The 14,682-nt window shown below is 39.6% G+C and overlaps 1 protein-coding gene across 3 annotated transcripts in view; it reads left to right on the forward strand.

Moving 5' to 3' along the window:
* The first annotated feature begins 714 nt into the window (after positions 1–714).
* SLC25A26 (solute carrier family 25 member 26) overlaps positions 715–14,682 on the forward strand; it is a 141,201-nt gene continuing 127,233 nt past the window's right edge. The window contains exons 1-2 of one of the 3 annotated variants that reach the window (XM_059940151.1): positions 715–1,056; positions 12,892–13,048. In XM_059940151.1, coding sequence (XP_059796134.1) covers positions 1,024–1,056; positions 12,892–13,048 — 190 coding nt within the window. In that variant the 5' untranslated portion in view covers positions 715–1,023. The remainder of the gene's footprint in view (positions 1,057–12,891; positions 13,049–14,682) is intronic. The other 2 variants (XM_059940150.1, XM_059940152.1) reach the window with 2 other exon arrangements.

Here is a 14,682-nt window from a genome sequence, read left to right on the forward strand (position 1 = left end):
AATATTGACTGTAGAAGTGGTATGAAAGACAGATTGAAGAAAGGCAAAGAACCTAAGGCTGTTGCAAAGGTTTTGAGGAAATATGATGAGGTCACTAAGTAAAATTTCAAGCCTGGGTCTGCTATACTCTCTGTAGCTTTGGGTTGGTTAGTGAACCTCTTGGAGCATCAGGGTTCTCTGTAAAATGAGGATGCTAATGGTGCTTACCTTACAAAGTGGCTGTATTAGAGCACCACATCTGAGATGCAGTTGGCTCTTAATAGAAGGAAACTTAGAAGGTATTTGTTTGAAAAATGTAAAGGCAAGTCCACTGCGAGAAACTTTAAGTACTTAAAGTGGTCTTTGAAGTGTGCAACTGATACTACAGCTAACAGGATGAGCAAGTAAATAACCGAACAAATGAATTATATTAAGTGCAAAAACTGCTGGTAAGAAGTAGAGGACATTAATTTTTAGCTCGAGTAAGGAAATTTTTGAAATGTTTTTCTATATTTAATACTTTTCTGATAATGAGTCTGTTTTATGGAAACTCAGACAAAATTTCTACAGGTGAAACCAACAGATAAAAGCAAATAACTCATTGGAAGCCACAGGTCTCGCCCGCTGAAGCTAGTCCTGCCTCTCCATGGCCCCGCCTTCCATATAGCCACGCCTCTTTTGTGTTTAAGGTTGGGCTTCACCCTTTCCTCATCACCGGGCTCGCTACGCCTAGTTCCCAGTCGAGGCTCGTTTGCTCGCGAGAGTTCCTCCACCTGGCCCACTCAGAAGCTGTAGGAAACGGAGGCAGAGAAGAGTCGCGAGCCTTGACTCGACCACACTTTCCAGGCCCCGCCCCTCCTTCCTCGCCCTCCTCCTGGCCCAGCTTCCCCGGTTGCACGTGTAATTGTTGTGGTTCAACCTCACGTGGCCACGGAAGTGCCGGCGTTACATGCCCCGCCTCCAAGATGGCGGCGCCCAGTGCCGGGGCCCACGACCTGAGCCGGCTCAGCTTTGAATTATAACCTTGACTGAGTCTGTGCGGCCATGGACCGGCCTGGGTTCACAGCCTCGCTGGTGGTGAGTACCGGGCGGTAGGGTGGGGGCGCTAGGCGTGCCGGAGGCTTCCCTGTCCTAGCACCTCCTTCCGGTTTTGCGCGCTGAATCATCCCCGGGTCACCGGTCACCAGGTCTGGGAGGAAGCACGGGGCTCCTGGGCCGCGCCGGGCCTCGTGTCAAGGTCCTGAGTTTCCTACCTGTATGCCAGAAAGAGACGGGGGTGGGATAGGGGTGGCACTTGACTCTTAGTCTTCCGCACCGCGGTTTACCTAACGGAAAAAGAAAAGTTTCAATTGTATACTGTGACCATACTCTGGAGAGCTTGGCAATTAATGAAATATATGTAATAAAACAACTGGAGTCGCTCACAGACCTCCTGGTCAAGACTGTGGTTTCATTTTGCTGTATCTTTTTTCAGTCTCGGAAAATGACGCATCCATTCATTCATCCTGTATATAATTAATCTGCTTATTTTGCTTCCGAGCATTTTTCTAGGTTTTGGGTATATACTGATGAGCAAAAATAGCCGCGCGTTGAGCCAGTACGTCAGTGGTGTTTAATTCCTTAGAAAACAACGAGAATCAACGTGTCTTAACATCAACCCCCACCCCCATATCCTTTAATAAATATTTTGAAACCTTTCTTAGGACATGTTCAGTAGGGGATACTAGATACAGTAGTGAACAAGACAGATTGGCTGCCTGTGTTTTCATTGTAGGAGAGCGGGCAGAGGCAGAAAATAGACAAATAACTTTTCAAAAGCTTTTCCTGAGAAACGGAGGCCCAGAGGACTTTCTTCGTTTAATTATCAAATGTTTTTGCAGGTGTTGGAGATAACATGGTGAACAAGATAGACCTGGCCGCATGGGTCAGGTGGTGGAGGCAGAAGGGTGAAATGATTGTTATCATAAATGATGATGAGGGTTAGTTTCAGAGTGCATGGAAAGATGTGGAAGGGGGATCTTACCCAGACTGGTGGAATGATGGTTTTAAATCTAGATTTGTTGATATTTGTAGAAGCTAGGTTTTAGAGATGCAAAGAAACATGTTACCCCTTTGAAGACGTTTTCCTGTCCAGCTGGTGAGATAGCAGTAGTACTTGTGACAATTAACATTGCTCTGCCGGGAACTAGGGTAAGCTCTTTACATACATCATCTCATTTAAGCCTGACAAACAATTGAAGTCTTATCCTAGTTTTCCAAATGAGGGAACTGAGGAATAGTATGTTAGATAATTTGTCCAGAGTCACACAAGTGAGATACATTTCATGTGTGGAAGTGTTGGAGCTTAGATTCCAAGCAGTGTAACATGGGATTCCATTTACTGCTCCTTGAGACTATCTCTGAAGTCAGCAACAGTAGCAGTTGCTAAAAACAGGTGAGTGTCAGAGTTAACAAAAGAAAAATTGTATTAAAATTTATTTATTTTATTAAAGAAGGGTACACATGCTTACTTCTTTTTTCAATGTAGTTACAGAGGGTAAAATTGGGATCGACTGGTAGAAGTTTGAAGGAAGTTAGATTTTACTCCCGGCGAATTCATTTAGCATGCAGTTTATCTGCCATGTGTTCTGTCTACTGGTACTGTGATTGCCCTTGGAGATTTGATGGCAAACAAACCTAGGCTATATGATAAGTACTGTGAAAGAAATGAACTGAGGTGGGAGAGAGAGAGAATAATATTGGAAAACCTACTTTAGATGGAGTGCCCAAGGAAGGCCCTGAGGAGCTGACGTTTAAGCTAAGACCTGAAAGATAAGGGGCAAGTCATTTTGATGAGCAGAGGGGAAAGTTCAGAGGGAGCAGCACGTGCGAAAATCCTCAGGTGGAAAGAGTTCAGGATGTGACGATGGTGGCTGAGGCCTAGTGGGTGAGGGTAGTGTGTCGGGGGTGCTGTTGGAGAGCTAGACAAAGCCTGCCGGGGGGAGTCTTGGTGGGCAGTGGAAAGGAATCTGGATTTTATATGAAGCATAACGAAAGCCATTAGAAGCTTTTATTATTGAAGTAGTCCGGAAATGGAGTGGCCATTTTATTTTGTTGTTGTTGTTGTTTTTTTACGGTTGGGAGCATCTTTGAGGCAGGCTAAGCACTCCTGAGGGAGTTCTGTTTTGTTTACTACTGTGTGGCCAATGCCTGACACTTCGTAGGCACTCAGCACTTGTTGGGTGAATGAATGCAACTTCACATGTTTGCAGAAGTCTTGAGCCTCGGCTTCTAAGGATTAAGTGAGATGTAGTACAGAGCCTGACGTAGGGCAGATATTTAACTGTTTCCTTCCTCAAGTTTCTAGAGCAGGATTGAAGGGCTGTAGAGCTGAATAAGGAGAGAGCTTCTGGCATGTTAAGTTTTCATTTGGAACACAGAGCAGACTATTCAGAAAAAAAACCACCAAGAGTACATTCACTGGTGCATGCTTTTAGGAGAGCAGTTTGAAATAAGTATTAGCGACCTAAAGATGTTCATAACATTTAACTCAGTGAAGATAATAGGAAAACATGAAATAAAAGAGGAATGGTGATAGATGCATCTCATGGACTATTTAGGGGCCATTGGTAACAGTGCTTGTGAAGAGCATGTGCTATAATAGTAACATGGAAAATGCTTATGAGATTAAAAAAAAAGAAAGAAAAAATACAACACTGTACCTGTACACATCTGGTTCATGCCTAATTAAAACTTGGTAGCCAAGGGGAATTGGTTCCAGGTCCCCTGTGGATACCAAAATCCACAGGTGCTCAAGTCCCTTATATAAAATGGTGTAGTATTTGCATGTAACCTGTGCACATCCTCCTGTATACTTTAAATCATTTCTAGATTACTTATCGTACCTAATACAAGGTAAATACTGTGTAAATACAATATAAATATTATGAACATAGTTGCCTGCATGCAGCAAATTCAAGTTTTGCTTTTTGGAACTTTCTGGAATTCTTTTTGCAAATATTTTGAATCTGCATTTGGTTGAATCTGACGATGCGGAACCCCAGGATATGGAGGGCTGGCTTTATTCCATTCCTTAAAAAAAAAAAAAAAAAAAAGCTGTATTGAAATCCTCCAAGATGGAATGAAATAATTCCGATAGTAGCCCTACTTTTTTCTTCTACCTTTTCAGTGCAAAACAAGCAAACAAACAAACATACCTCCAAACCAGTCTTTCCTTCCAGCCTGACATCTTCTCTCCCTTTTCAGTACTTAGCTGTTTCATCGACCTTGTAGTTCATCTGGGTTGTTACTTGAGTGAAACCAAAAGCATCCCTGTCTCAGTTACTTTTAACTGGGTTACAGGTGAAGGAACTTCGGCACGTGTTGGTGCTCTGCAGTGTGAAGTGCAGGCAGTCCTTTGCGTGTAATGTGGGGCCGTAAAGATGAATGTGCGAGTGGACGTCATGCGGAGTGATCTTAATAATTGATGAAAACACTTATGATTATTTAACGACCTTTAAAAATTCTTGTCAATGTTAATAACTCTCTTACTGTCGATTGTAGAAGTATAGGGAAGCGGAAAAAAAAAGAGAAACTAACATTTAGTACACTGTAATTTAAAACATTAAGATTGTATTTCTTTGTAAAAAAAAAAAGTATCAGAAGTAATTTTTAAGTCATATAACTTGCAATACAGAACAAGTGTTCCTTTAATGTGGAGATCTTTGCTGGCACAGCTTGCTCTGGGACATCTTTGTCCTTTTCGTCACAGCCTCTTTCCCCGTATATGGTGATAAGTTTGCCTTCACTCACTTTCCTCTGGCTGCATGTCTAGAATCTCTCCAACGACAGCAGAGTTGATATTCCCACGGCCAGCTAATTCTTTTATAACTCCTTTTACATTTGACTTGAATGTCACTTTCATTGTTAACCACTTGTCATTTATTTGCCCCGCTTTCATGTTTGCTGGCCAGTTCCCTCTTTCAATTATCCATTTTTGTGAAATGTCACTGTGGTCACTGTAATTCACCCGTCCTGTTTGAGGACTTGTGTTCCTTGTGGCAACTGAGATGCATGCGTTTCGGTGCTGTGCAAAGCAAGGACTGCTTGTACTGTTCTTGTTTTTTTTTAATATTTTGTTTTTTCTTTTCTTACATTAGGGAGGTGGTTCTGAAAAAGTTTCTTCATAATATTTGCGTCTTCTCACTGGACCTGCCCTTCTGCTGAGAACCACTGGCAGAAAGGGACTTGAGGGCAGTGGCATGGATTATGTTGCCAAGGCTTCTTAGGTGGGGTAAGAAAACAGAAGAAAAGATAAGAATGAAGTTGAAGGGACGTTTTCAGGGTTTTTTGCCTCATACCTTTCTTTTCTGGAAGGCAGCTTCTTAGTCTGCTTTCTGGAGTCAAGGAAGTTAGTATCTGATGATGAAGCATTATCTCCATATCTCTAAGGGATTGGGAATTATGCTGCACATTCTCAAGCTTGCTTTGTGTGACTTGTTTCTTTTCGTCATTTCGGTCAGAGTGGGCAGGTCTTCCTTTTTTTGCTCATTTTTGTGTTGAGTAGGCTGTCACCTAGACAGAGGTGTATTCTCAATTTTGGTCAATCAGTGGAGCATGCAAAGCACCCTTGGAGACCACCAATCGTCTGGGACCACAATCGAGAACCACTGCCATGATGGAGGCATTTCTTCTGTATTTCAAGTACGAGGAGATGGAGCTACCTTTTCTTTCTCATTTTTCTTTCAGTATAAGAGGGGGTCCTGGGAAAGTTTTAGAATCTGAAATTTAGCTGTAAATGACTTAATATGCTTTTGTACCACTTCCAAACCAAATGCTGTGTGTTCAGATATAAGTTTTAAATATTAAAATTTTAACGGTACACACAGAATTTGAGTAACAAAATGCCAAATAGAGGGAAGATAAAAGTTGTACCCACAGTTTTTCCACCTCCACGAATCAGGTATTGTTACCTGTTTAACCAGACATATGTGTGAGCCTTTGCTCTGGTACTTGGGAAGAGCAGGAGCCTCAAAGATACGGTCCCTGCCCTCAGGGGTGTGCAGTCAAGTGGGAGCAGACATTTAACAGAAAATAAAACGAAAATTAACCATGTAATTGTGCATGATGATAAAAAGTAACCATTTACTGAGCACTTTAATGTGTGCTTATGCAATTTTTTCAGAGCAGAAATCATATGGTTACAATTTTGTCTTCTTTTTTTTTTGTATTCTGGTTAAAAAAAAAAATAACCCATAAATTCACATCCAAGCATCATAAAGAAATTTGAACAGTAGTGTTTCTCAGTTTTTTGAGTTTGACGCTGAATCGTTCCTGCACACGTCGCATGATTTGGTTTTTCTATTGTGTGACTCCGTGGGTGATTCTTGTCCAGGGGGGCAGAATTTGAGGAGAGCTTTTCATTCATTATTGGTAAGGAAAGACTTGAATTTATCGATTTTGTATATACATTTATTGTTCAGTTTAATATATGAATGCAATCTTCAGTCTTTGGTCAAGTCCTCCTTCGTCTTTCACATGGGTTTTAATATTGGCCTGTCAGAAATAGGGCATCAGCAAACTTGGAAGGATATTTACAGTAACATAACACTAAAAATGATAACTCATATTTATTGGTAATTGAGGCAGGCATTTTGCTAAGCATGTAACAGGCTCATGTAGTTGTATTTAATTCTCATTTAATCTCACTCAGTTCTCAAAAACTCTGTGAAGTATAGGTACTATTATTTTTCCCCTTTCATGCATGAAGAAATGGGGGCTTACCTAGGTTTAATAGCTTTCCTAGGGAGACCCAGTTGAGATTGAAGCCAGGTCTGCGTGTCTGATGCCAAAGCTGTAGTCTAAGGCAATATTTAATCTGAAAGAATTTCTGGAGAAATGGAAGAATACTCAAGTCAAATTCTAGAACCATTATTGTATTCCTGAGAATAGCCTTACCAAACAACACTGATCCTACACAGTCTTTCCCGTCAGGAGGTGATGAAAGGCAGAGGATTTCTGGGAAAGTCACCCTGAATATACCACAAAGCTGTCAGTGGAGCTGTGGAATGCCAAGAAGTATAGCAGCAGGTAACACCAGGTTTCATTTGTCCCGGTGCTATGACAAACTGCCGCAGGACAACCAGAGAGTGATTTGCTGAAGTTTTTCTTCTGAATGTTGAATCTTTCCGTAAAGTGTTTTCTCATCATCTTACATTTCCATGTGATTCAGACCAACAAACAAGTGTGGAAGCCCTGCTGCATCCCAGGCACTGGGTTATATACTTAGGAGGGCCAAGGTCACTCACCTGGCTTCTGCTCTGAAGGATCTTGGTGTCAGCCATGGTGGTTAGTACTGAAAGTGAAGTGTAAACAAAGTTATCCGGGGGCGTTAAGGAAGTAGCCTTTAATGCTGACTGGGAGACTGGGAAAGGCTTCAGGAGGGATATGGCGTTTGGTCACAGTCTTAACAATGAAATGGATTTTGGCAGGGGTGTGTGTGTGTGTATGTATTTGTGTGTATGTAATGGCCGGGGGGAGCAGGGGGTCTGCTGGCTGTAGTAGACAGGAGGCAAGAGGCATTGGAAGGGCCTTCCAGGCTGAGAGAAAAACCTAAGCAGGAGCACAGAACTGTTAAGTTTCCGGACGTTTTTGGGAAACAGAGTAGTCAGAGTGGACGAGGCTCAAGGTCAAGAGTGTGCCAGATGAAGCTGAACAGGTAGTTTAGGGTCTAGGGGTCGAGGTTCTGAGTTACCCCTTACTGAGTGCCTACTGTATACCAAATGTGACCAGTGAATTCAGGTTGTTGTTTTTTGTTTTTGGTTTTTTTTGGTGAGGGAATATTAATTTGAGTAGCTCTACTTTTGTATGTTTGTAGTACTCATTGGGTACTTGTAGTACTCAAGTAGCAAAACTTGAACAATACAAAAATCAACAAGATAATAATAAAAATACTCCTCATCCCGAATGTTTTTCCACAGAGATAATAACTTCTAGCAGTTTGGTGTGTATGGTTCCAGACTTGTAATTATGCATAGACAAATAAATACACATTTCTTTGAAAGGTGGGATTATACAGCATATATTGTTCTGTAGCTTATTTGATTAATTAAGAATATAACATGTTTCTGTATCAGCAAGTTCAGGTCAATCTCATTCTTTTAAAGGCTGTGTAGCAATCCGTTATTCTGATATAATACAACTTATTAGGTTATTTCCAGTTTTTTACTGTTAGAAACAATTCTATAGTAGACATTCTTGTATATTTATGAACTTATGTGGAAGAAATGTTTAAAAATAAAATAACTGGATCAAGTATTTTACAGTACTTTGCCAAATTGCCAAATTTGTCCTTCAATAGATTATAATAATTTGTTTATGTTAATACCCATAACTATTTTCATATTTATAATCTTTTATAATGTAATTGGGAAATTTAAAATTTTGTTTTTATTTGATCACTGATGATGGGGAAGCATATTTTCATAATTTTGTTGGCTGTTTATATTTTTCTTTTGGGAATTGCTTGGTCCTGTGTTTTGCAATTTTTAAAAAATTTGATGTACCTTTTTTAGGTTGCTTTGTAGTACCTTCTAAGATATGGTTAGTAACCTTTTGTTATAGTCATTAATTCATGTGTTCTTCAAATAGTTATTGAGTGCCTACTGTGTACTAGGTGCTGGGAACATACTGGTGAACAAAACAGGTATGGATCTTATAGTTTCGTGGAACATACAGTCTTTGAAGAAATGGTCAGATGCTCAACTATAGAATTGGAATTCTGATCAGTGTGTGGAAACATGAGGGTCTAAACCTAGACTGGGGGATCAGGGACACAGTCCTAGAAATGAGGAAAATCAGATGACTTGGAGGAAAAGAGAGATCAAGGTGGTAAGAAGGTACCCAGCAAGGGGCTAATTATGGAGTTAAGGGTGGAGAGGTAGATGAGGGCCAGAACTTCTAGAGCCTTGTAGGCTGCACTGTGATTTTGTTCTTCATCCTAAGGGCTTTTGGAAACTTTGAAGAGTGTCAAGATGAAATTGAAATTTGTATTTTACACAGACAACATTAGTGTAGAGGGCCAAGGAGCGCTGCGGGGAGAATGGATGGTGGAGGGGGAAGAAGGCAAGTATCACAGGAAGCGGAAGCCACAGCTCTGCAATGAGGTGGAGGAAACTGAGAACGTCAGGGAGGGATGTTTCCCCGAGAAGCCATGTTAATGTTTTGCCTGGTTCTTTTTAGTTGTGGTCTAGGCCAGGGGCCTGTGATGATTTTGCTTAGTTAAATTAGATGGATGGTTTGATTTTGTCCTGTAGTTGAGCAGCAGTGAGTTTTTTTGTTTTTGCTTTGTTTTTTTCTGTTTTGCCAGCTTCATGTAATCTTGACTTTTTTCAACTCCCAGAGGAATTTCAAAGGGTCTAATTTCACTAATTATACACTTTCTCTCTACAGCCCGCCAGCACTTTTTCCATTTTTAAATTAAGGTGGTGCTGTGTACTTTATCTATATGATATCAAGATCTCAATAAATTGTTATGCTATGGTAAGGCTTGCTGGTTATCTGGGTTATGTTCTCTTTCTTTGGATTTTGTCTAGTACTTAGGATTTTCAGTGTAAGCTACCATAAATCTTGAAACTAACCCTTTGCCTGATAACCTTTTTTTAAACATTTTTTTAATTTTTAAAAATATTTTGGCCACACTGCGTGGCATGCAAGATCTTAGTTCCTCAACCAGAGATCGAACCCATGCCCCCTGCAGTGGAAGCGGAGTCTTAACCGCTGGACTGCCAGGGAAGTCCCGCCTGATAACATTTTTGATAGTGATCATAAATAAAATTCTCAGGCTAAAGAAAAAAAGAAATCGGTAGAGTTCCTTATAATTCAGTTGATGCTGGCTTGATGAAAAATTATAAGCATTCCTTAAAGTTTTTGTTTAAATCTTAGGTATGTTGCTATGTGTCTAAATACATAGGTAATTCTTAATCTTCTGTTAGCAGCATTTTTTTCAGTCTCATGAATTTAAGTGACATTTGAGTTATAGAAGTTTGAAATCCACAGAAGCAATTAGTAACTTGATTCATGATTTACTAGATAAATAGATTCAATCTGGTCATTTTATTCTCAGACGATAAGAATTCTGATGAAAGAAGGGCTGGAGAATCAATGCATGCAAAGGAGCCAAATAGATTAAAAGAGTAATTCGCTTATTGATTAAAATTTAGCAGTAGATAGCAAACATCTCTCTGAACCCACTCCTAAGATTAAAGAGAAAATTAGAATGAAGTGCAGCTATTTTTAAAGAAACCAGTCATATCAGTCATTCTCACCAAGATTTTAGTTCTTGTGTTTTGAGAAAATGAAGAGGCAGGCAAAATATTTTGTTATGTACTGAATTTTATAAAATCCTTAAAGAATAAGTGAGAAGAATGTTGAAAAAGTTGGCTTTTTTTTTCTTTTTAACTTTGCTACGTTACTTGTGACCTTTTTCCTTTGACTTAGAAAAGGCCACCTTTATATCCGGAAGGAAATCCCACATTGTCATTCTTTTACTCCCACTTGTGGTGCTCTCCTGGCCCATCTCTGTGTTCTTTTGGTGACAACTTTTTTTTTTTTTTTTTTTTTAAAACCTTGGGCCATCTGTACCATTTCAATTTCTTTCTGTTTTATTTATTTATTTATTTATTTATGGCTGCGCTGGGTCTTCGTTGCTGTGCACGGGCTTCTCATTGCGGTGGCCTCTGTTGTTGCGGAGCACGGGCTCTAGGCGCGCGGGCTTCGGCAGCTGTGGCTCGAAGGCTCTAGGGCACAGGCTCAGCAGTTGTGGCGCACGGGCCCAGCTGCTCCGCGGCATGTGGGATCTTCCCGGACCAGGGCTCGAACCCGCGTCCCCTGCATTGGCAGGCGGATTCCTAACCACTGCGCCACCAGGGAAGCCCGGTGACAACTTTTTAGGTCATTCGCAGAGTATCCCGCGTGGTCTTTGGGGTTCTGTCATGCCTTTCAGGCTGATCATATAGTATTAATGTATATGGTAATGTACTTTTCTTTCTCTTTTTCTTTTTTTTTAAATTTTATTTATTTTTGGCTGCGTTGGTTCTTCATTGCTGCGTGCGGGCTTTTCTCTAGTTGCGGTGAGCGGGGGCTACTCTTCGTTGCAGTGTGTGGGCCTCTCACTGCGGTGGCTTCTCTTGTTGTGGAGCACAGGCTCTAGGTGCATGGGCTTCAGTAGTTGTGGCTCGTGGGCTCTAGAGCTCAGGCTCAGTAGTTGTGGCACACAGGCTTCAGTAGTTGTAGCTCACGGGCTCTAGAGCGCAGGCTCAGTAGTTGTGGCACACGGGCTTAGTTGCTCCGCGGCATGTGGGATCTTCCCAGACCAGGGCTCGAACCCGTGTCCCCTGCAGTGGCAGGCAGAGTCTTAACCACTACGCCACCAGGGAAGTCCCTATGGCAATGTACTTTTCTAGTGTACACTAATTTTTAATAATTACCTATGCTAACTAATTGAAAAATAGACATTATTGCATTTCTCATCAGGGTAATTTCATTTTTCCAATGAAGTCTTGAAGTGGTTTTATGGTGAGTGGCAAGTAGAGCAGAAAGTGTTTGCTAGGTACTAACCTTTGTACCACTTGAGCATCCTGTAAACCCAAAGGATGGAAACGGCGGATCATTTTGAACTCTGCCTGTATGTTTAAATAGTACTGATTCTTCTTTTTCTGTGTCATGGAATATATAGTTTTTAATGTCTACTTTTACTTTTTGAATAGGTAATATATTCACATGGTTCAAAATCCAAAAGATAGGAAAAGTTAGCAATTCAGCTTAAAACACTATTAGGAACCGTGTTGAGAGTTGCCTCTTCGTAGTTCTTCTGTCTGCTTACTCTAAAATGGTGTTGATTCATATCTTGAAATGATGCCTTTAGACCTTGTGTGCTGACCTTTCTTTGACAGTCTCTGAGTTCATATTTTTCTGAGTCTCTTTTTCCTTTGACTAAGCTGTAACCAGTTTTTAAAATATTCTACATATGCTTTACTGTAATCACGAGGTGAAAACTTAGTTTTTAATCAGTTTTTAAAGTGCATCTTCCCCAAAGCAACATGGTATCTCTTGGGAGATGACTAGTTTGGGTCAGGTTTTAATGTCCTCTAGGAATTTAGTTCTTTTTTTTCCCTTCATTTATTCACTTAAATTAAAAAGTATCAAGGAATTTTCAAATATACACAAAGTAGAGAGGATACCATAGGAATCCTTATATGTGTGATTCTTAAAATATGGATCTAGATTCACAAGGAGCATTACCATTTAGAATGTAAGTCTCAAAACAATTTTTTTCTTAATGCAGATTCACTACTCATTAGTTAAAAAGGCAAAAAATATAACATTTGGTGTAATTTGGAAAGATCACTGAGATAAATTGTCAAATGAAAAAAACAAGGTGCAGCATACCACCTTTTACTTAAAAAAAAAAGGTAAAATAAAATACATATTCATATTTGCTTATATATGCCTAAAGTAACTTGGGAAGGATACAGTAAGAAACCAAAAGTGGTTACCTGGGTTTTTAGGGACAGGGAAGGAGACTTTGAACTCTTTACCTTTCTGAGGTTTGTTTGTTTACTTTTTTGAACCCTATGAAATCATTAAAAATGAACTTGAAATTTATTTTAAAATTATTAGAAATCATTAAACATTTGTTTAAAACAGAATATGTAATATAAAATTTACAATTTGAAAATATATCACAATAATGGTTATTTTCCCAGGACAGTCTGTAGATTTAGGTAAGAGGTGTTTTGACTGTACCAAAGTAGTCTGTGGTATACTTTAAAACCATACTTAAAGAAATATGCTTTAAAAACTACCCCATCCCCAAAATGGCAGTTTATTTTATTGTAACCTTTTTTTTCTTTTTCTTCCTTTTTTTTTTTAAAGGCTGGTGGGGTAGCAGGTGTCTGTGTTGACTTGATATTATTTCCTCTGGATACCATTAAAACCAGGCTGCAGAGCCCCCAAGGATTTAATAAGGCTGGTGGTTTTCGTGGAATATATGCTGGCGTTCCTTCTGCTGCTATTGGATCCTTTCCTAATGGTAAAAATTATATTGGTATTATCACTGCTTTATATAAAGCCAAGATAATGGGATTTATTTTCAGAATGGTATGTGGTCCAACCCTATATAGAATTCCTTATATGATTGATGTAATTGATCTCCTGAATTTATTTTCTATTCATTAATCCATTATTTTTGACTCAGCTGGTACTATAGATTCCATTCTACTGTATTTGTCATAAAAAAATGAGCAATCTTTAAATGAGTGGTTTTTGTTGTTGTTAAAACTCCTTGTTAGAATCCTTAAAGTGTTCCTGTAACATTGATTGTGATGTCTTACAGCAGTTCTCAACCTTGCCTGCATGTTGGAATCTCTTGGGAAGCTTTACAAAATACTTATGCCTGTGTCTCCATGAGAAGTTTAATTGGTCTGGTCTTTGCCTGGGTATCAGAAGTTTTTGTAGCTTCCCAGGTGATTCAGATATGAAGCTGAGTTTAATAAACACTGGCTTGGAGATTCTGGTGGAGCAGATGAACCTAAGAGGCATTAAATCTTTGTCTTAACTAAATTGCTCTCAGATGATGCAACCCATTCCCACTAACCTCTTTCCATTGTCTTGCTTTTGTTTTGGTTTTGAAGTTGTGTGATTTATGACCCTTTTATTCTATAATCAGTATAATCTGTTTCATTTAATCCACCTCTTTTCAGATACTTATTTTAATAATTGTTTACTGCTGCTTTGATTGGCACTCAAAAGCAGACTAAGCAAACAGAAAACCACCACCATCAAACACACACACACACACACACACACACACACACGCGCTCACACTCTGACTCACAAAACCCCTGCTCCAGAAGATTCTTAAATTCTGGGGTTTGATTTCTTTTTTCTCAGTATATTTCATTAGAAATTCTTTCTTGTTAACTTGATGTTAAGATGTCCATCTGTATCCATCTGTGAGCATAACATTCACATAAAGATTTGTAGAGCAAATCTTTTTGGTCCTTTAGTTTATCTCCCCGAGCCATCCTTAGAGCAGCCAACTGTTTTGAGGTTATCCTTGAATTATTTTATGTCTTAATTTTCAGTAATTGATCATAGCAAGTCACTACTGAGGACCCACTCCATGCCAAGTATAGCTCTATATGTGGGAGATGGGCCTTGGTTCCTAAATTTGTCTGCATTGCAATCACCTGATGACCTGAAGAGATTTTTTTTTTTTTTTTTTTTTTTTTAAAGAAATTACTGCTGTCCCACTCCCAGAGATTAGGGATTTAGTTGGCCTGAAGTGTGGCCTGGGCTTTGGAGGTTTAAAAAAAAAAATCCCCAGGTAATTTTAATATGCAGACAAGTTTGGGAACCTCTGAACTAGGGAATTGCAAAGAAATATGTTACTAAGTCCCTGTCTTTTGGTCATCCATTCTTATGATGCCTCCCTCATCATTGTAAATATTATTTTTTCTCTTACGTATTACGTAGGAATTGTTGGTAGATGAAGTATTAGTGATGGTCTGCAGGGTACATGGTGCTCCATTAAGCTCACAGGGCTGGTTTAGATTCTTGTCAGCAGGAGTTTACATACAGAATGTAGTTTTGAATTTCTGTATGTTTGAGAAAGTGGTGTTCTTCTTGCCCTGCTTTTCTTTTTCTTTTTTTGCCATCCACAGA

The sequence above is a fragment of the Balaenoptera ricei genome, chromosome 11 (genome assembly GCF_028023285.1).
Source record: "Balaenoptera ricei isolate mBalRic1 chromosome 11, mBalRic1.hap2, whole genome shotgun sequence".
Lineage (NCBI taxonomy): Eukaryota > Metazoa > Chordata > Mammalia > Artiodactyla > Balaenopteridae > Balaenoptera > Balaenoptera ricei.